Here is a 17,502-nt window from a genome sequence, read left to right on the forward strand (position 1 = left end):
GAGGCTGCAGCGACGTCGCGACAATGCATGTGAAGACCGAAGCGGTCGACGAGAAGACATCTGCGCTGGTTGTGGGCAGCCGAGAGTCGCCTGCGCCCTGCGGAGATACCGCATGCAGAGGAGGAGGAGTGGATCCGACTGCAGAGCAGCTGGCTGGCACCACTACTACTCCCGTGTTGCTGTGTGAGTGCACACATCAGCTGGTTTATTATTAAATTATTTTATTTTGGGGGTTCATTTCTATCTAATATTGAGATCAGCATGCGCCATCTTTTTAAAACATCTTTTAACACGATGTGTACCACTTATATGTGTCCCCACTATCAGATCCTGTGAGTACAGACCGCTTCTTCACCACAACAGAGGATGGAAAAACGTACCTGAAGATCGCTCCAGGTGAGTGGATCTCACTGTTGTGATTGTTGCCACAATACAGAGTCTATAGATTCTGAATTTCTCACACATTGCCTTTGTTGTGTTAACAAACCTATAGATGCTGATAGAAAACCTTTTTTCAGTTTGGCTAAAACTTGTGGAAATAAAATTCAGTGGCAGTGAGTTTTTTATTTTTTAATTAGTTCTCAAGCTCTTAAATGATGGTTTTCAGATTCCAAAAACTTTCATAAATTGGAGCTTTCTGAAAGCGTATACACATTTTTCCATTGTATTTCATGTTAAAGCCTCTTGAAACTGGGTTTAAAATCTTTTTTAAAAATTCCACAACAATAAATATCCATGACCAAATAAACAACAGCAAAGTTTAAAATCAGCTTAAGCTGTTTTTTATTCACATGTTTTAATGCTCAAGGAACAACTCCCAACAACTGTCCTCTGTCTGCAAATGTTGCCTATCCTGATTGGAGCACAGGAGTATGTGACATCATCTTTTCCCGCCCACATCAGACCAGCGAGAAGAACAAAGGAAAAACAGAAAATCAGTTTCGAAACAATTGAAAACGGTTCTAACTTTGGCAGACATTAATGAATTAATAGAGCTAATAGAAAGATGCTGGTTGAGAAAATGTGTTCATGGGCCCTTTAAATATATTTCAGTAGACCGGGTTCATGCACATTTTTACCAATATTTTTCCAAGACTTTTCCAGGCCATTGAGACAAATGCGTTCTCTGAAACGTCTGTGTATACGTGGGAAATAAAAGGTCGGAGTCTTGACGTTACCCGACGCAGACAACAACATAACGTCAAATGACGTGACTGATCTTCCCAAACATTCCAGTCTAGTTTAACCAATATGCTGTAGATCTTAAAGAACCACATATCCTCTCTTATACAGGAAGTGTGAAGCTAATTTCCATGACTTTTCCAAAACCCTCTGGGTCTCCAGGCCTGGAATTTCTACTTTCAAAATCCATGACTTTTCCAGATTTTTCCTGACTGTACGAACCCTGACTATATCTCCTTCAAAACCGTTGACATATGAGGAATAATAAGTCGCCTGTGTCGTGTCCTCCAGCTTCAGCGATGCCACCCGCCCCCTCAGAGAAGACGCTCCCCTTCCGGCTCCGATTTCTCCTCCAAAGCCGTGTTGTGTCTGATCGAGGCCGTCGGGCGCCGCTGGGGCCTGTACGAGACTCGGGAGCGCTCGCAGCTCTTCCAGAGCGTCCAGGAGGAGATGGCCTCCAAGGGCCACTTGCTTCCTGTTGAGAAGATCCGCCGCAAGTGGAACAACCTCATCGTCACATACAAGAGGGTTAAAGACCGCAGCCGGGAGACGGGACACGCTAAAACGTCCTGGGAGTTCTTCGATGTGAGTGTTTCCTTCCAGAACTGTTTTGTTTTTTTCCACACAGGGAAAACCACCAGACACCTCTTATAGTTTCTGACCCAGCGACAAAGTTCCAACCCCCAAACCAAGTTCACCCACGTTGTTCGCTGTGTTGTTTTTGGCGGAGTTTGGGAGTTTTTATGAGTTAGCCAGGTATACTTCACCTGAAAGACAAAAGTATTTGACCGTTTGCTAAACCACCGTCCTACAACGGACGACTGTGGCTAAGTGGAGAGCGGGGCCGTCCTTCAATCAGAGGATTGACGGTTCGATCCCCGCCTTCGCTAGTCGCATGTCGATGTGTCCTTGAGCAAGGCAATTAACCACAGAATTGCTCCTGTAGCTGTGCCTACGGTGTATATAGATATCTATAGGATAGGATAGAATCTGAATTGTAAGTCGCTTTGGATAAAAGCGTCTGCTAAATGACTAATGTAATGTACAACGGCAGCAGCTGTGCAATCCTAGCTTAGTAGGCCTGTCCTGCCCGTCTTTAAAAAGTCGGATAGTGGAAACAGTGGAGCTCCAGGTGCGATGCTAATGCTGAGAGATCATCTGATCTGGCTGCTGCAAATAACTTTGGTTGTTTGTTTCCTCTCTCCATCTCTTTGTGTCGGTCTCCTCTCACTCTAGCTGATGGACGCAACACTCTGCGACACCGTTGGCACTCAGATCGTCCACAACAAGAGACACAAAGTTTCCGCGCTGCCCGCTCCTCTGGCAAAGATCGCCGCAAAACCGCAGTTCCCGCAGCCCACCACCATCATCCGCCCTAATGGGGACTTTGCTTCGACTGGTGGGGCGGAGTCAGCGGGTCACGGGGCCACCGGCAGTCAAGTCATCAGCAGCGCTCCTGTCATTAGCTCAATGACCACGGCGACCGTCAGCCCGACGAATGCTCCAGAGCTCAAGCCCCTGATCGTCCTCAACAGCGACGTTGTTGCAACCAGTATTCACTCAGCCACCATTGTGCCATCTCCATCTTTCATCTCCTCACCTTGCTTCACAGGGACAGGTTCTACTCCCCCTTCGCTTGGCCCGAAGAGCAACGCCGACCTCAACGCGTCGCGCTACGCAGGCCGCAAAGCTCCGTCGTTCTCGCCAGGCGCCGTACCCTTTCGCCTCGGCAGGGCGCCGCTGAGCAACAGTCACAATATCCTCGGCCTCTCCTCCTCCCCCTCTTTCCCGCCTACTTCCTCCTCTCTCACCTCCTCCACTTCCACCTCGTTGTCTGCGACATCCCTGTCGGGGAGCGAAGGACAGAACCGGAAAGGGGACGCCACGTCGTCCCAGGAGGTCCTGAAGCGGCAGGAGGAGCAGGCCTACCTGGATCGGGTGGCTCGCCGCAGGGTGGAGGCCAGAGAGAAGAGGCGCGAGAGGAGGGAGGTGCGGATGGCCGAGTCCCTCGGCAGGATAGCCACGGCCCTGGAGCTGCTCTCCTCCAAGCAGGACACAGTCATTGCCCTCCTGCAGAGACTGGCTGAGCGGAAGTGACGGAGGGGCAAAGCAGGATCTTATTAAAACTTCCTAATCCTCCGAACATGTAGTGACCCCCCCCCCCCCCCCCCTGAGTTCCATAATGCTACTGAAAAGGGTTCCACTCTCCTGATTATAGTGTAAATGAAACTTTATAAAAATCACACAAGCTGCTCTCTTTTCTACATTAAGCATAAAGTGAAATGGGGTGCTTTTGTAACATGCTTTATATTTTAGCGCATTACAGTTTTCTTCACTAACATCAAATAAAAACAACCTTCTTGAACCTTCAGTTGATTTCAGAAGTTTTGTCGTGCAGTGATAATGATAAATATAGGTTCACATTGTCTTAATTTAGAGTCAATACCGGGGCATCCTGATGGACATTGAAACTGTTTTTGGTCTCTGCAATAATTCCTCCTCTCCATACGGGCCAACAAGACGTGTCTCCCTAATGCTATTCCCATGTGTGATAACTGATTGGGGGCAAAAATGCATTAGAAGCTAGTATGAAGCTTTAGCAGTTTGTTTTTGAAAAATCAAGTGAATATCCTACCAAGTTATAGTCTTTAGTATAAAATCTCCCTCCCATTTAGGCTTCGGCTGAACTCTATAATGCATGATTGTGCAAACCGAGTACTGTGGATCTTGATTCCCATCTCTTCACTAGAAGGTGTGGCCAGTACAGGCAGGAGGAACAGTTACAACCAATGAACACGTAGCCATGTTGTTTATAGATAGACTTGAAAGACTGCGACTCTATCCTTAAGGCAGAAGGTCCTGTCTACCCGATACTCAACCTGCTGTGTATCTCTCGAAGGCTTTTCATGGACCTCTAGTCTCTAGTGGACATTTTGCCCACTAGATGGCACAGTTTATCGACCAACCGATTTTTGTTTTGTTGGAAGTTTTCCTACTTCAAGTTTTACTGTCGTACTTTGCTTTTGTAGGTAATTTAACAGTTTCCTGCCCTCATTACATTTCCTCATACTTTTACTTTCTTTCTCCTCGGCAGCGGCTGGAGAAAATTGGACCGACCTGAACTAAAGAAACCAACAACAGGCCCTCTTCTCAGACACAGTTTACCATAAAGCGCTGTGAAAGCTGACATTATACAGACATGTCGGTTGGCATTACGAGTGAGAGCAACCCTAACATGCCTGATGCAGAGCAGAAGGAGGAACGTAAGTATAGAAATTAAATATTAGTTGTCAAATCTTTTAGTTATTCTTTCTGTTTGCCCATAAAGAGAAGTGCCAAATGATTTGAAATGAACTGAACTCCATTTAAAAAGGATTTTACTTCAGTTCCGTGGGACAAGCCTTCACTCTGTTTCTCATCACAGGAGTTTTTAGTCACATGTCTGACTTTCCTAACAGCTCTCTGCATGTTGAGCAGCTGCAGGCAGGTCTGGATTAGACCGAGAGGTTAGCTGAGGTCTTTATTTCTGTCTTTCCAAGACTGAAGCAACTCCGAAGGCAAACTGAGTAAAAGACACGTCCTGTCACGTCTTGTCCTTAATTTCTTATCTCAATTACACTTCACAGCAAAAAAAGTCTTGTCATCTTATTTGCTCTTTGCTGGTATTATTTACTCTTGTGCTTTTATTTGTGTATGAAATAGCCAAGTAAATAATTGATACCATGAACACATGTCACTATGTGTGAACCCTTCTTTTCAAGTCACAGAGTGTTTTGCATTAATTGCATTTTAATCCCCTAGATTTGTATGAAGGACATAGGAACCGACATTCGAACACTTGACATGTTTATGTGTCATTTATGAAACATTTTATTTTATTTATGCAGTGGCGGGCTGTGTATTTTATAGGTGGGCCTTCATGTGAACTTTATTTGAACAGGATATCCCATTGAGATTTTGAATCTCTTTTAGAAGAGGGTCCTGGTCTATTTCCCCACATGAAAACATAGATAACAGACTTCAAACAAAAAGTTAAAAACAAGAAACTTTTTTATTTATTTTTTTAACAAATGTAAAGTTTGTTTCTGGTTGCATGTGCTGCAGTTTTGTGAAACAATTTTACATGGACACAATAAACCGTTGTACTTGCATAATGCAGCCTGTTGTAATGCGCACCAGTCATAGCAGCTATAAATGCTCGATGAAGGAAAAACCCATGAGTCACTTGGCCTTGGCCTTGGCATGGACTAGTCAAACAGATATACAGGACAGCTTTTAAAGATGAGTGAACTTCCACTGTTTCAATGGCTGGGTCAACCCTGCTGAGTTGCCTTTAGAGTTGATAAAGATAATAATTTCAGATATTTGTTATTTTTATTCTAAAATAAAGTTAAAATAAGTACATTTTTTTGTTAAGTAATTGTAATTTTATGGAAATTATCTGTGGGTGTAGGACCTTCGCATTCCATCTTTGTAGCCTGTCACACCACATTTTAGCATCCTTTAACACAAAAAGCAGTCGTTTTAATAACACGTAATGCTGACTGCTCTCCTAAATCTTCATGGTTTGATTTCTCAAACTTCACCACAAAAACAATTGCCAATATATCTTTGCCTTATCTTCATAAAACTCAGTCCAGCACTGCATGCATGGGACGTGCAAGTTAAAAACACCTCTGACACCGGCTGGACGGGTATTATTGAAAGGTTTTTTAATGAGGGCAATATGTGTGGGGATACAGTGATTTGACACTTAAAAATGAAAGTCGTTCAGGGCTGTAAAGTTGCTACTTCTGGCGCCCATGATTCACATAAAGATTGTTTGTAATATTTATATGACTATCACCCGATATATAGAGTTTTCAGATGTTGTCAAACACCCCACTACCTCTCAGTGTTAGCCTCAAAGATCCTGCGTTGGTCAGGCTAAAATATTCACCATAATACATGGACATCCAAGCAAATGTGAGAAATGAGAACGACCGCATTTAACTGTGCGTTGTGTAGTAAAATGTCTTCTGTCTGTTGAATTCACAGCGCCCCTGAGAATCATGCTTCTTGGGAAGAGCGGGGTCGGCAAGAGCTCAAGTGGCAACACCATCCTCGGGCGAGAGGCGTTTGTATCGGACATGAAGCTGCAGAGGGTCACTAAGTACTGTGAGAAGGAGAGCGGGACGGTCAACGACGTGTCTGTCGCTACGACCGGGGGAGCTCGAGATGTGCCCGTCTCTGTGATTGACACACCGGGCCTTTTTGAGACGTACCGCAACAAGGAGGTGGTAATGCGAGATATTCTGAAGTGCGTCAAACTCCAGGAACCAGGACCTCACGTCTTTGTGCTAGCACTCCCTGTAGGAAGGATGACGCAGGAAGATCAGGATACCAACAAACTGATCGAAGCAATGTTTGGCCCCAGAGTGTGGGACTACACCATCGTGCTGTTCACGCATGGGGATCGCTTGGGTGGGAAAACGATAAACGACGTCATCACAGAGAGCGATGACGACCTCCGCAACTTCATACGCAAGTGCAGCGGCTGCTTCCACGTCTTCAACAACAAGACCCCGGAGGACCAGAACCAGGTGACGAGCTTCGTGGCAAAGATCCAGGCCCTGGTGGCCCTGAATGGAGGGGGCCATTACCAATCGGCCCTGTATCCCAATCCGGAGAGGAAGATTAGGGAAAAACAGGAGAGCCTTCTGGCGGAGAGAAGCACTGAGATCAGTCGTAAGGAGGGACGGCTGCTGGAGCATTTCAAGGGGGAAGAGCTGGAGATGAAGAAGAAGGAGCTGTGGAGGAAAGAGGAGGAAAAATCAAGAGAGGACGCAGAGAATTACATCCGCATGTCCTCCTACATTCTGATATTCCTCCTCTTCCTGGGAGGAATAGGAGTGGTCGCTGTGGCTCTTCAGGTGCCAAGTGTGACCCTTCTGGTGGGAATTGTGATTGTCATTTTGATTTTCTTCAAGAAATCTATTTGTCGCCCGTCCATTTCAGGGAAAATACCATGGCTTTCTAAGAAAATGCAATAGGCGTAGGAATGGATTTGATTACAAATTCTAGAAACAGAAAAAAAACATGTTTTTGATTTTATGGATTTCTCCCTCTCCTGTGATTCAGACTCAATCTACTGTCTGTCATGTAACACAACTGTACAACTTGCTAGTAAAAATGTTATCATCAATAAGTCTAAGTTAAAAATGCAATGATTTCTTTCTGCAATTATTCGGTGTGTTTTGTCAAAGTGACTGTAAATGTGACGTGGTGCCCTCTGGTGGCAGCTTCATCAGAATGTCTTGCTGGCTGAGCTCCACAGTCAGCTGAACCTCATCGTGGTGATCCAGTATTGTAGTGGGAGTGTGCTCCACTTTGCTTGGTTTCTTTTTCCCTCTGTTGAGGGACAGCACAGAGGTAAGACGCTGCCTTGTGATCAACTGTCAATAGTTCTGGTGATACGATTGAAGTCTTCCAGTCATCAACGTGTATGTATAATAGCTACTGTATGACAATTTAGCTCAGCTCGGGGGTGTGAACGTCATAATACTGCCCACGTGAAATGAGACCGGGAATAGGTCGAATTAATTTGTGGAGGGATGCTGCTTGTTCAATAAATTTTAATCTCAAGATGTGTGTCCGCATGTGCTCTTTGTTAATAATTTCACTGACTACAGTCAAGTAAGGCTTTAACAGTATTAACGTTTTAATTCTAGTGACTCTGTTCTGTAACCTCGGTCTTATTTGTCAGCAGACAGTTGATGTGAGACCTTTATCTGCTAGTCGCCAGATATCAAACCTGAAATCTTGACTAAAACCGGAGATATTGGATCAACCAGCGATCCCGCTGGTTGATCCAATATCCAGTATACGTGGGAAATAAAAGGTCGGAGTCTTGACGTTACCCGACGCAGACAACAACATAACGTCAAATGACGTGACTGATCTTCCCAAACATTCCAGTCTAGTTTAACCAATATGCTGTAGATCTTAAAGAACCACATATCCTCTCTTATACAGGAAGTGTGAAGCTAATTTCCATGACTTTTCCAAAACCCTCTGGGTCTCCAGGCCTGGAATTTCTACTTTCAAAATCCATGACTTTTCCAGATTTTTCCTGACTGTACGAACCCTGACTATATCTCCTTCAAAACCGTTGACATATGAGGAATAATAAGTCGCCTGTGTCGTGTCCTCCAGCTTCAGCGATGCCACCCGCCCCCTCAGAGAAGACGCTCCCCTCCGGCTCCGATTTCTCCTCCAAAGCCGTGTTGTGTCTGATCGAGGCCGTCGGGCGCCGCTGGGGCCTGTACGAGACTCGGGAGCGCTCGCAGCTCTTCCAGAGCGTCCAGGAGGAGATGGCCTCCAAGGGCCACTTGCTTCCTGTTGAGAAGATCCGCCGCAAGTGGAACAACCTCATCGTCACATACAAGAGGGTTAAAGGCCGCAGCCGGGAGACGGGACACGCTAAAACGTCCTGGGAGTTCTTCGATGTGAGTGTTTCCTTCCAGAACTGTTTTGTTTTTTTCCACACAGGGAAAACCACCAGACACCTCTTATAGTTTCTGACCCAGCGACAAAGTTCCAACCCCCAAACCAAGTTCACCCACATTGTTCGCTGTGTTGTTTTTGGCGGAGTTCGGGAGTTTTTATGAGTTAGCCAGGTATACTTCACCTGAAAGACAAAAGTATTTGACCGTTTGCTAAACCACCGTCCTACAACGGACGACTGTGGCTAAGTGGAGAGCGGGGCCGTCCTTCAATCAGAGGATTGACGGTTCGATCCCCGCCTTCGCTAGTCGCATGTCGATGTGTCCTTGAGCAAGGCAATTAACCACAGAATTGCTCCTGTAGCTGTGCCTACGGTGTATATAGATATCTATAGGATAGGATAGAATCTGAATTGTAAGTCGCTTTGGATAAAAGCGTCTGCTAAATGACTAATGTAATGTACAACGGCAGCAGCTGTGCAATCCTAGCTTAGTAGGCCTGTCCTGCCCGTCTTTAAAAAGTCGGATAGTGGAAACAGTGGAGCTCCAGGTGCGATGCTAATGCTGAGAGATCATCTGATCTGGCTGCTGCAAATAACTTTGGTTGTTTGTTTCCTCTCTCCATCTCTTTGTGTCGGTCTCCTCTCACTCTAGCTGATGGACGCAACACTCTGCGACACCGTTGGCACTCAGATCGTCCACAACAAGAGACACAAAGTTTCCGCGCTGCCCGCTCCTCTGGCAAAGATCGCCGCAAAACCGCAGTTCCCGCAGCCCACCACCATCATCCGCCCTAATGGGGACTTTGCTTCGACTGGTGGGGCGGAGTCAGCGGGTCACGGGGCCACCGGCAGTCAAGTCATCAGCAGCGCTCCTGTCATTAGCTCAATGACCACGGCGACCGTCAGCCCGACGAATGCTCCAGAGCTCAAGCCCCTGATCGTCCTCAACAGCGACGTTGTTGCAACCAGTATTCACTCAGCCACCATTGTGCCATCTCCATCTTTCATCTCCTCACCTTGCTTCACAGGGACAGGTTCTACTCCCCCTTCGCTTGGCCCGAAGAGCAACGCCGACCTCAACGCGTCGCGCTACGCAGGCCGCAAAGCTCCGTCGTTCTCGCCAGGCGCCTTACCCTTTCGCCTCGGCAGGGCGCCGCTGAGCAACAGTCACAATATCCTCGGCCTCTCCTCCTCCCCCTCTTTCCCGCCTACTTCCTCCTCTCTCACCTCCTCCACTTCCACCTCGTTGTCTGCGACATCCCTGTCGGGGAGCGAAGGACAGAACCGGAAAGGGGACGCCACGTCGTCCCAGGAGGTCCTGAAGCGGCAGGAGGAGCAGGCCTACCTGGATCTGGTGGCTCGCCGCAGGGTGGAGGCCAGAGAGAAGAGGCGCGAGAGGAGGGAGGTGCGGATGGCCGAGTCCCTCGGCAGGATAGCCACGGCCCTGGAGCTGCTCTCCTCCAAGCAGGACACAGTCATTGCCCTCCTGCAGAGACTGGCTGAGCGGAAGTGACGGAGGGGCAAAGCAGGATCTTATTAAAACTTCCTAATCCTCCGAACATGTAGTGACCCCCCCCCCCCCCCCCCTCTGAGTTCCATAATGCTACTGAAAAGGGTTCCACTCTCCTGATTATAGTGTAAATGAAACTTTATAAAAATCACACAAGCTGCTCTCTTTTCTACATTAAGCATAAAGTGAAATGGGGTGCTTTTGTAACATGCTTTATATTTTAGCGCATTACAGTTTTCTTCACTAACATCAAATAAAAACAACCTTCTTGAACCTTCAGTTGATTTCAGAAGTTTTGTCGTGCAGTGATAATGATAAATATAGGTTCACATTGTCTTAATTTAGAGTCAATACCGGGGCATCCTGATGGACATTGAAACTGTTTTTGGTCTCTGCAATAATTCCTCCTCTCCATACGGGCCAACAAGACGTGTCTCCCTAATGCTATTCCCATGTGTGATAACTGATTGGGGGCAAAAATGCATTAGAAGCTAGTATGAAGCTTTAGCAGTTTGTTTTTGAAAAATCAAGTGAATATCCTACCAAGTTATAGTCTTTAGTATAAAATCTCCCTCCCATTTAGGCTTCGGCTGAACTCTATAATGCATGATTGTGCAAACCGAGTACTGTGGATCTTGATTCCCATCTCTTCACTAGAAGGTGTGGCCAGTACAGGCAGGAGGAACAGTTACAACCAATGAACACGTAGCCATGTTGTTTATAGATAGACTTGAGAGACTGCGACTCTATCCTTAAGGCAGAAGGTCCTGTCTACCCGATACTCAACCTGCTGTGGATCTCTCGAAGGCTTTTCATGGACCTCTAGTCTCTAGTGGACATTTTGCCCACTAGATGGCACAGTTTATCGACCAACCGATTTTTGTTTTGTTGGAAGTTTTCCTACAAAGTACAACTTATGAATTGAAATTGTTTTCCTGTCGTTGACCACGTGACCCTCAGCGTTCACCAACAAATTCAAGTTTATTCCATAGTCAACTGTATACACACACACACACACACACACAGCATGTGACTTTTATTTGGTTTCCATCAATAAACCAATAAAAAAGAAAGGTTTAATCATGTTAATGTACCATGAAAGCACTGTAGATGCAAGTTTTACTGTCGTACTTTGCTTTTGTAGGTCATTTAACAGTTTCCAGTTTTACAGGTTTTACAGAACCTCTAAAACTTTAGAGAGTTTAGTGTCCTGCCCTCATTACATTTCCTCATACTTTTACTTTCTTTCTCCTCGGGAGTGGCTGGAGAAAACTGGACCGACCTGAACTAAAGAAACCAACAACAGGCCCTCTTCTCAGACACTGTTTACCATAAAGCGCTGTGAAAGCTGACATTATACAAACATAATGTCGGTTGGCAGTACGAGTGAGAGCAGCCCTAACCTGCCTGATGCAGAGCAGAAGGAGGAACGTAAGTATAGAAATGAAATATTAGTTCTCAAATCTTTTAGTTATTCTTTCTGTTTGCCCATAAAGAGAAGTGCCAAATGATTTGAAATGAACTGAACTCCATTTAAAAAGGATTTTACTTCAGTTCCACGGGACAAGCCATCACTTTGTTTCTCATCACAGGAGTTTTTAGTCACATGTCTGACTTTCCTAACAGCTCTCTGCATGTTGAGCAGCTGCAGGCAGGTCTGGATTAGACCGAGAGGTTAGCTGAGGTCTTTATTTCTGTCTTTCCAAGACTGAAGCAACTCCGAAGGCAAACTGAGTAAAAGACACGTCCTGTCACGTCTTGTCCTTAATTTCTTATCTCAATTACACTTCACAGCAAAAAAAGTCTTGTCATCTTATTTGCTCTTTGCTGGTATTATTTACTCTTGTGCTTTTATTTGTGTATGAAATAGCCAAGTAAATAATTGATACCATGAACACATGTCACTATGTGTGAACCCTTCTTTTCAAGTCACAGAGTGTTTTGCATTAATTGCATTTTAATCCCCTAGATTTGTATGAAGGACATAGGAACCGACATTCGAACACTTGACATGTTTATGTGTCATTTATGAAACATTTTATTTTATTTATGCAGTGGCGGGCTGTGTATTTTATAGGTGGGCCTTCATGTGAACTTTATTTGAACAGGATATCCCATTGAGATTTTGAATCTCTTTTAGAAGAGGGTCCTGGTCTATTTCCCCACATGAAAACATAGATAACAGACTTCAAACAAAAAGTTAAAAACAAGAAACTTTTTTATTTATTTTTTTAACAAATGTAAAGTTTGTTTCTGGTTGCATGTGCTGCAGTTTTGTGAAACAATTTTACATGGACACAATAAACCGTTGTACTTGCATAATGCAGCCTGTTGTAATGCGCACCAGTCATAGCAGCTATAAATGCTCGATGAAGGAAAAACCCATGAGTCACTTGGCCTTGGCCTTGGCATGGACTGGTCAAACAGATATACAGGACAGCTTTTAAAGATGAGTGAACTTCCACTGTTTCAATGGCTGGGTCAACCCTGCTGAGTTGCCTTTAGAGTTGATAAAGATAATAATTTCAGATATTTGTTATTTTTATTCTAAAATAAAGTTAAAATAAGTACATTTTTTTGTTAAGTAATTGTAATTTTATGGAAATTATCTGTGGGTGTAGGACCTTCGCATTCCATCTTTGTAGCCTGTCACACCACATTTTAGCATCCTTTAACAAAAAAAGCAGTCGTTTTAATAACACGTAATGCTGACTGCTCTCCTAAATCTTCATGGTTTGATTTCTCAAACTTCACCACAAAAACAATTGCCAATATATCTTTGCCTTATCTTCATAAAACTCAGTCCAGCACTGCATGCATGGGACGTGCAAGTTAAAAACACCTCTGACACCGGCTGGACGGGTATTATTGAAAGGTTTTTTAATGAGGGCAATATGTGTGGGGATACAGTGATTTGACACTTAAAAATGAAAGTCGTTCAGGGCTGTAAAGTTGCTACTTCTGGCGCCCATGATTCACATAAAGATTGTTTGTAATATTTATATGACTATCACCCGATATATAGAGTTTTCAGATTTTGTCAAACACCCCACTACCTCTCAGTGTTAGCCTCAAAGATCCTGCGTTGGTCAGGCTAAAATATTCACCATAATACATGGACATCCAAGCAAATGTGAGAAATGAGAACGACCGCATTTAACTGTGCGTTGTGTAGTAAAATGTCTTCTGTCTGTTGAATTCACAGCGCCCCTGAGAATCATGCTTCTTGGGAAGAGCGGGGTCGGCAAGAGCTCAAGTGGCAACACCATCCTCGGGCGAGAGGCGTTTGTATCGGACATGAGGCTGAAGAGGGTCACTAAGTACTGTGAGAAGGAGAGCGGGACGGTCAACGACGTGTCTGTCGCTACGACCGGGGGAGCTCGAGATGTGCCCGTCTCTGTGATTGACACACCGGGCCTTTTTGAGACGTACCGCAACAAGGAGGTGGTAATGCGAGATATTCTGAAGTGCGTCAAACTCCAGGAACCAGGACCTCACGTCTTTGTGCTAGCACTCCCTGTAGGAAGGATGACGCAGGAAGATCAGGATACCAACAAACTGATCGAAGCAATGTTTGGCCCCAGAGTGTGGGACTACACCATCGTGCTGTTCACGCATGGGGATCGCTTGGGTGGGAAAACGATAAACGACGTCATCACAGAGAGCGATGACGACCTCCGCAACTTCATACGCAAGTGCAGCGGCTGCTTCCACGTCTTCAACAACAAGACCCCGGAGGACCAGAACCAGGTGACGAGCTTCGTGGCAAAGATCCAGGCCCTGGTGGCCCTGAATGGAGGGGGCCATTACCAATCGGCCCTGTATCCCAAACTGGAGAGGAAGATTAGGGAAAAACAGGAGAGCCTTCTGGCGGAGAGAAGCACTGAGATCAGTCGTAAGGAGGGACGGCTGCTGGAGCATTTCAAGGGGGAAGAGCTGGAGATGAAGAAGAAGGAGCTGTGGAGGAAAGAGGAGGAAAAATCAAGAGAGGACGCAGAGAATTACATCCGCATGTCCTCCTACATTCTGATATTCCTCCTCTTCCTGGGAGGAATAGGAGTGGTCGCTGTGGCTCTTCAGGTGCCAAGTGTGACCCTTCTGGTGGGAATTGTGATTGTCATTTTGATTTTCTTCAAGAAATCTATTTGTCGCCCGTCCATTTCAGGGAAAATACCATGGCTTTCTAAGAAAATGCAATAGGCGTAGGAATGGATTTGATTACAAATTCTAGAAACAGAAAAAAAACATGTTTTTGATTTTATGGATTTCTCCCTCTCCTGTGATTCAGACTCAATCTACTGTCTGTCATGTAACACAACTGTACAACTTGCTAGTAAAAATGTTATCATCAATAAGTCTAAGTTAAAAATGCAATGATTTCTTTCTGCAATTATTCGGTGTGTTTTGTCAAAGTGACTGTAAATGTGACGTGGTGCCCTCTGGTGGCAGCTTCATCAGAATGTCTTGCTGGCTGAGCTCCACAGTCAGCTGAACCTCATCGTGGTGATCCAGTATTGTAGTGGGAGTGTGCTCCACTTTGCTTGGTTTCTTTTTCCCTCTGTTGAGGGACAGCACAGAGGTAAGACGCTGCCTTGTGATCAACTGTCAATAGTTCTGGTGATACGATTGAAGTCTTCCAGTCATCAACGTGTATGTATAATAGCTACTGTATGACAATTTAGCTCAGCTCGGGGGTGTGAACGTCATAATACTGCCCACGTGAAATGAGACCGGGAATAGGTCGAATTAATTTGTGGAGGGATGCTGCTTGTTCAATAAATTTTAATCTCAAGATGTGTGTCCGCATGTGCTCTTTGTTAATAATTTCACTGACTACAGTCAAGTAAGGCTTTAACAGTATTAACGTTTTAATTCTAGTGACTCTGTTCTGTAACCTCGGTCTTATTTGTCAGCAGACAGTTGATGTGAGACCTTTATCTGCTAGTCGCCAGATATCAAACCTGAAATCTTGACTAAAACCGGAGATATTGGATCAACCAGCGATCCCGCTGGTTGATCCAATATCCAGTATACGTGGGAAATAAAAGGTCGGAGTCTTGACGTTACCCGACGCAGACAACAACATAACGTCAAATGACGTGACTGATCTTCCCAAACATTCCAGTCTAGTTTAACCAATATGCTGTAGATCTTAAAGAACCACATATCCTCTCTTATACAGGAAGTGTGAAGCTAATTTCCATGACTTTTCCAAAACCCTCTGGGTCTCCAGGCCTGGAATTTCTACTTTCAAAATCCATGACTTTTCCAGATTTTTCCTGACTGTACGAACCCTGACTATATCTCCTTCAAAACCGTTGACATATGAGGAATAATAAGTCGCCTGTGTCGTGTCCTCCAGCTTCAGCGATGCCACCCGCCCCCTCAGAGAAGACGCTCCCCTCCGGCTCCGATTTCTCCTCCAAAGCCGTGTTGTGTCTGATCGAGGCCGTCGGGCGCCGCTGGGGCCTGTACGAGACTCGGGAGCGCTCGCAGCTCTTCCAGAGCGTCCAGGAGGAGATGGCCTCCAAGGGCCACTTGCTTCCTGTTGAGAAGATCCGCCGCAAGTGGAACAACCTCATCGTCACATACAAGAGGGTTAAAGGCCGCAGCCGGGAGACGGGACACGCTAAAACGTCCTGGGAGTTCTTCGATGTGAGTGTTTCCTTCCAGAACTGTTTTGTTTTTTTCCACACAGGGAAAACCACCAGACACCTCTTATAGTTTCTGACCCAGCGACAAAGTTCCAACCCCCAAACCAAGTTCACCCACATTGTTCGCTGTGTTGTTTTTGGCGGAGTTCGGGAGTTTTTATGAGTTAGCCAGGTATACTTCACCTGAAAGACAAAAGTATTTGACCGTTTGCTAAACCACCGTCCTACAACGGACGACTGTGGCTAAGTGGAGAGCGGGGCCGTCCTTCAATCAGAGGATTGACGGTTCGATCCCCGCCTTCGCTAGTCGCATGTCGATGTGTCCTTGAGCAAGGCAATTAACCACAGAATTGCTCCTGTAGCTGTGCCTACGGTGTATATAGATATCTATAGGATAGGATAGAATCTGAATTGTAAGTCGCTTTGGATAAAAGCGTCTGCTAAATGACTAATGTAATGTACAACGGCAGCAGCTGTGCAATCCTAGCTTAGTAGGCCTGTCCTGCCCGTCTTTAAAAAGTCGGATAGTGGAAACAGTGGAGCTCCAGGTGCGATGCTAATGCTGAGAGATCATCTGATCTGGCTGCTGCAAATAACTTTGGTTGTTTGTTTCCTCTCTCCATCTCTTTGTGTCGGTCTCCTCTCACTCTAGCTGATGGACGCAACACTCTGCGACACCGTTGGCACTCAGATCGTCCACAACAAGAGACACAAAGTTTCCGCGCTGCCCGCTCCTCTGGCAAAGATCGCCGCAAAACCGCAGTTCCCGCAGCCCACCACCATCATCCGCCCTAATGGGGACTTTGCTTCGACTGGTGGGGCGGAGTCAGCGGGTCACGGGGCCACCGGCAGTCAAGTCATCAGCAGCGCTCCTGTCATTAGCTCAATGACCACGGCGACCGTCAGCCCGACGAATGCTCCAGAGCTCAAGCCCCTGATCGTCCTCAACAGCGACGTTGTTGCAACCAGTATTCACTCAGCCACCATTGTGCCATCTCCATCTTTCATCTCCTCACCTTGCTTCACAGGGACAGGTTCTACTCCCCCTTCGCTTGGCCCGAAGAGCAACGCCGACCTCAACGCGTCGCGCTACGCAGGCCGCAAAGCTCCGTCGTTCTCGCCAGGCGCCGTACCCTTTCGCCTCGGCAGGGCGCCGCTGAGCAACAGTCACAATATCCTCGGCCTCTCCTCCTCCCCCTCTTTCCCGCCTACTTCCTCCTCTCTCACCTCCTCCACTTCCACCTCGTTGTCTGCGACATCCCTGTCGGGGAGCGAAGGACAGAACCGGAAAGGGGACGCCACGTCGTCCCAGGAGGTCCTGAAGCGGCAGGAGGAGCAGGCCTACCTGGATCGGGTGGCTCGCCGCAGGGTGGAGGCCAGAGAGAAGAGGCGCGAGAGGAGGGAGGTGCGGATGGCCGAGTCCCTCGGCAGGATAGCCACGGCCCTGGAGCTGCTCTCCTCCAAGCAGGACACAGTCATTGCCCTCCTGCAGAGACTGGCTGAGCGGAAGTGACGGAGGGGCAAAGCAGGATCTTATTAAAACTTCCTAATCCTCCGAACATGTAGTGACCCCCCCCCCCCCCCCCCCCCCCCTCTGAGTTCCATAATGCTACTGAAAAGGGTTCCACTCTCCTGATTATAGTGTAAATGAAACTTTAGAAAAATCACAC

At 46.3% G+C, this 17,502-nt stretch overlaps 4 protein-coding genes across 4 annotated transcripts; all 4 read left to right on the forward strand.

Annotated features, from left to right (window-relative positions):
• Nucleotides 1-114: 114 nt before the first annotated feature.
• LOC142943635 (uncharacterized) lies at nt 115-3,553 on the forward strand. Its single transcript, XM_076085252.1, has 4 exons — nt 115-183; nt 328-396; nt 1,474-1,767; nt 2,419-3,553. The coding sequence occupies exons 3-4, from the start codon at nt 1,633-1,635 to the stop codon at nt 3,277-3,279; spliced, it is 996 nt and encodes a 331-aa protein (XP_075941367.1). The 5' UTR covers nt 115-183; nt 328-396; nt 1,474-1,632; the 3' UTR covers nt 3,280-3,553.
• Nucleotides 3,554-4,282: 729 nt separating this feature from the next.
• LOC142945273 (GTPase IMAP family member 8-like) lies at nt 4,283-14,970 on the forward strand. Its single transcript, XM_076086693.1, has 5 exons — nt 4,283-4,445; nt 6,220-7,211; nt 7,464-7,593; nt 11,547-11,609; nt 13,384-14,970. The coding sequence occupies exons 1-5, from the start codon at nt 4,382-4,384 to the stop codon at nt 14,376-14,378; spliced, it is 2,244 nt and encodes a 747-aa protein (XP_075942808.1). The 5' UTR covers nt 4,283-4,381; the 3' UTR covers nt 14,379-14,970.
• Nucleotides 8,064-10,457, forward strand: LOC142943594 (uncharacterized). Its single transcript, XM_076085195.1, has 2 exons — nt 8,064-8,669; nt 9,321-10,457. Exons 1-2 carry the CDS (start codon nt 8,340-8,342, stop codon nt 10,179-10,181), a joined length of 1,191 nt encoding a protein of 396 aa, XP_075941310.1. The 5' UTR covers nt 8,064-8,339; the 3' UTR covers nt 10,182-10,457.
• Nucleotides 14,971-15,220: 250 nt separating the features above from the next.
• On the forward strand, nt 15,221-17,410 carry LOC142943611 (uncharacterized). Its single transcript, XM_076085213.1, has 2 exons — nt 15,221-15,833; nt 16,485-17,410. The coding sequence occupies exons 1-2, from the start codon at nt 15,504-15,506 to the stop codon at nt 17,343-17,345; spliced, it is 1,191 nt and encodes a 396-aa protein (XP_075941328.1). The 5' UTR covers nt 15,221-15,503; the 3' UTR covers nt 17,346-17,410.
• The last annotated feature ends 92 nt before the right edge of the window (nt 17,411-17,502 follow it).

This window comes from Anarhichas minor, unplaced genomic scaffold, assembly GCF_050575085.1.
Source record: "Anarhichas minor isolate MPS153535 unplaced genomic scaffold, ASM5057508v1 ptg000007l, whole genome shotgun sequence".
Classification (NCBI taxonomy): domain Eukaryota; kingdom Metazoa; phylum Chordata; class Actinopteri; order Perciformes; family Anarhichadidae; genus Anarhichas; species Anarhichas minor.

Excerpts from the sequence above, each read along its gene's own strand:
- LOC142943611 (XM_076085213.1), top strand. The coding sequence starts at position 15,504 with ATGAGGAATAATAAGTCGCCTGTGTCGTGTCCTCCAGCTTCAGCGATG. Across the intron at positions 15,834-16,484 it reads CGTCCTGGGAGTTCTTCGAT|CTGATGGACGCAACACTCTG; the intron begins GTGAGTGTTTCC and ends CTCTCACTCTAG.
- LOC142943594 (XM_076085195.1), top strand. The coding sequence starts at position 8,340 with ATGAGGAATAATAAGTCGCCTGTGTCGTGTCCTCCAGCTTCAGCGATG. Across the intron at positions 8,670-9,320 it reads CGTCCTGGGAGTTCTTCGAT|CTGATGGACGCAACACTCTG; the intron begins GTGAGTGTTTCC and ends CTCTCACTCTAG.
- LOC142945273 (XM_076086693.1), top strand. The coding sequence starts at position 4,382 with ATGTCGGTTGGCATTACGAGTGAGAGCAACCCTAACATGCCTGATGCA. Across the intron at positions 7,594-11,546 it reads TGTTGAGGGACAGCACAGAG|TGTCGGTTGGCAGTACGAGT; the intron begins GTAAGACGCTGC and ends ATACAAACATAA. Across the intron at positions 11,610-13,383 it reads TGCAGAGCAGAAGGAGGAAC|CGCCCCTGAGAATCATGCTT; the intron begins GTAAGTATAGAA and ends TTGAATTCACAG.
- LOC142943635 (XM_076085252.1), top strand. The coding sequence starts at position 1,633 with ATGGCCTCCAAGGGCCACTTGCTTCCTGTTGAGAAGATCCGCCGCAAG. Across the intron at positions 1,768-2,418 it reads CGTCCTGGGAGTTCTTCGAT|CTGATGGACGCAACACTCTG; the intron begins GTGAGTGTTTCC and ends CTCTCACTCTAG.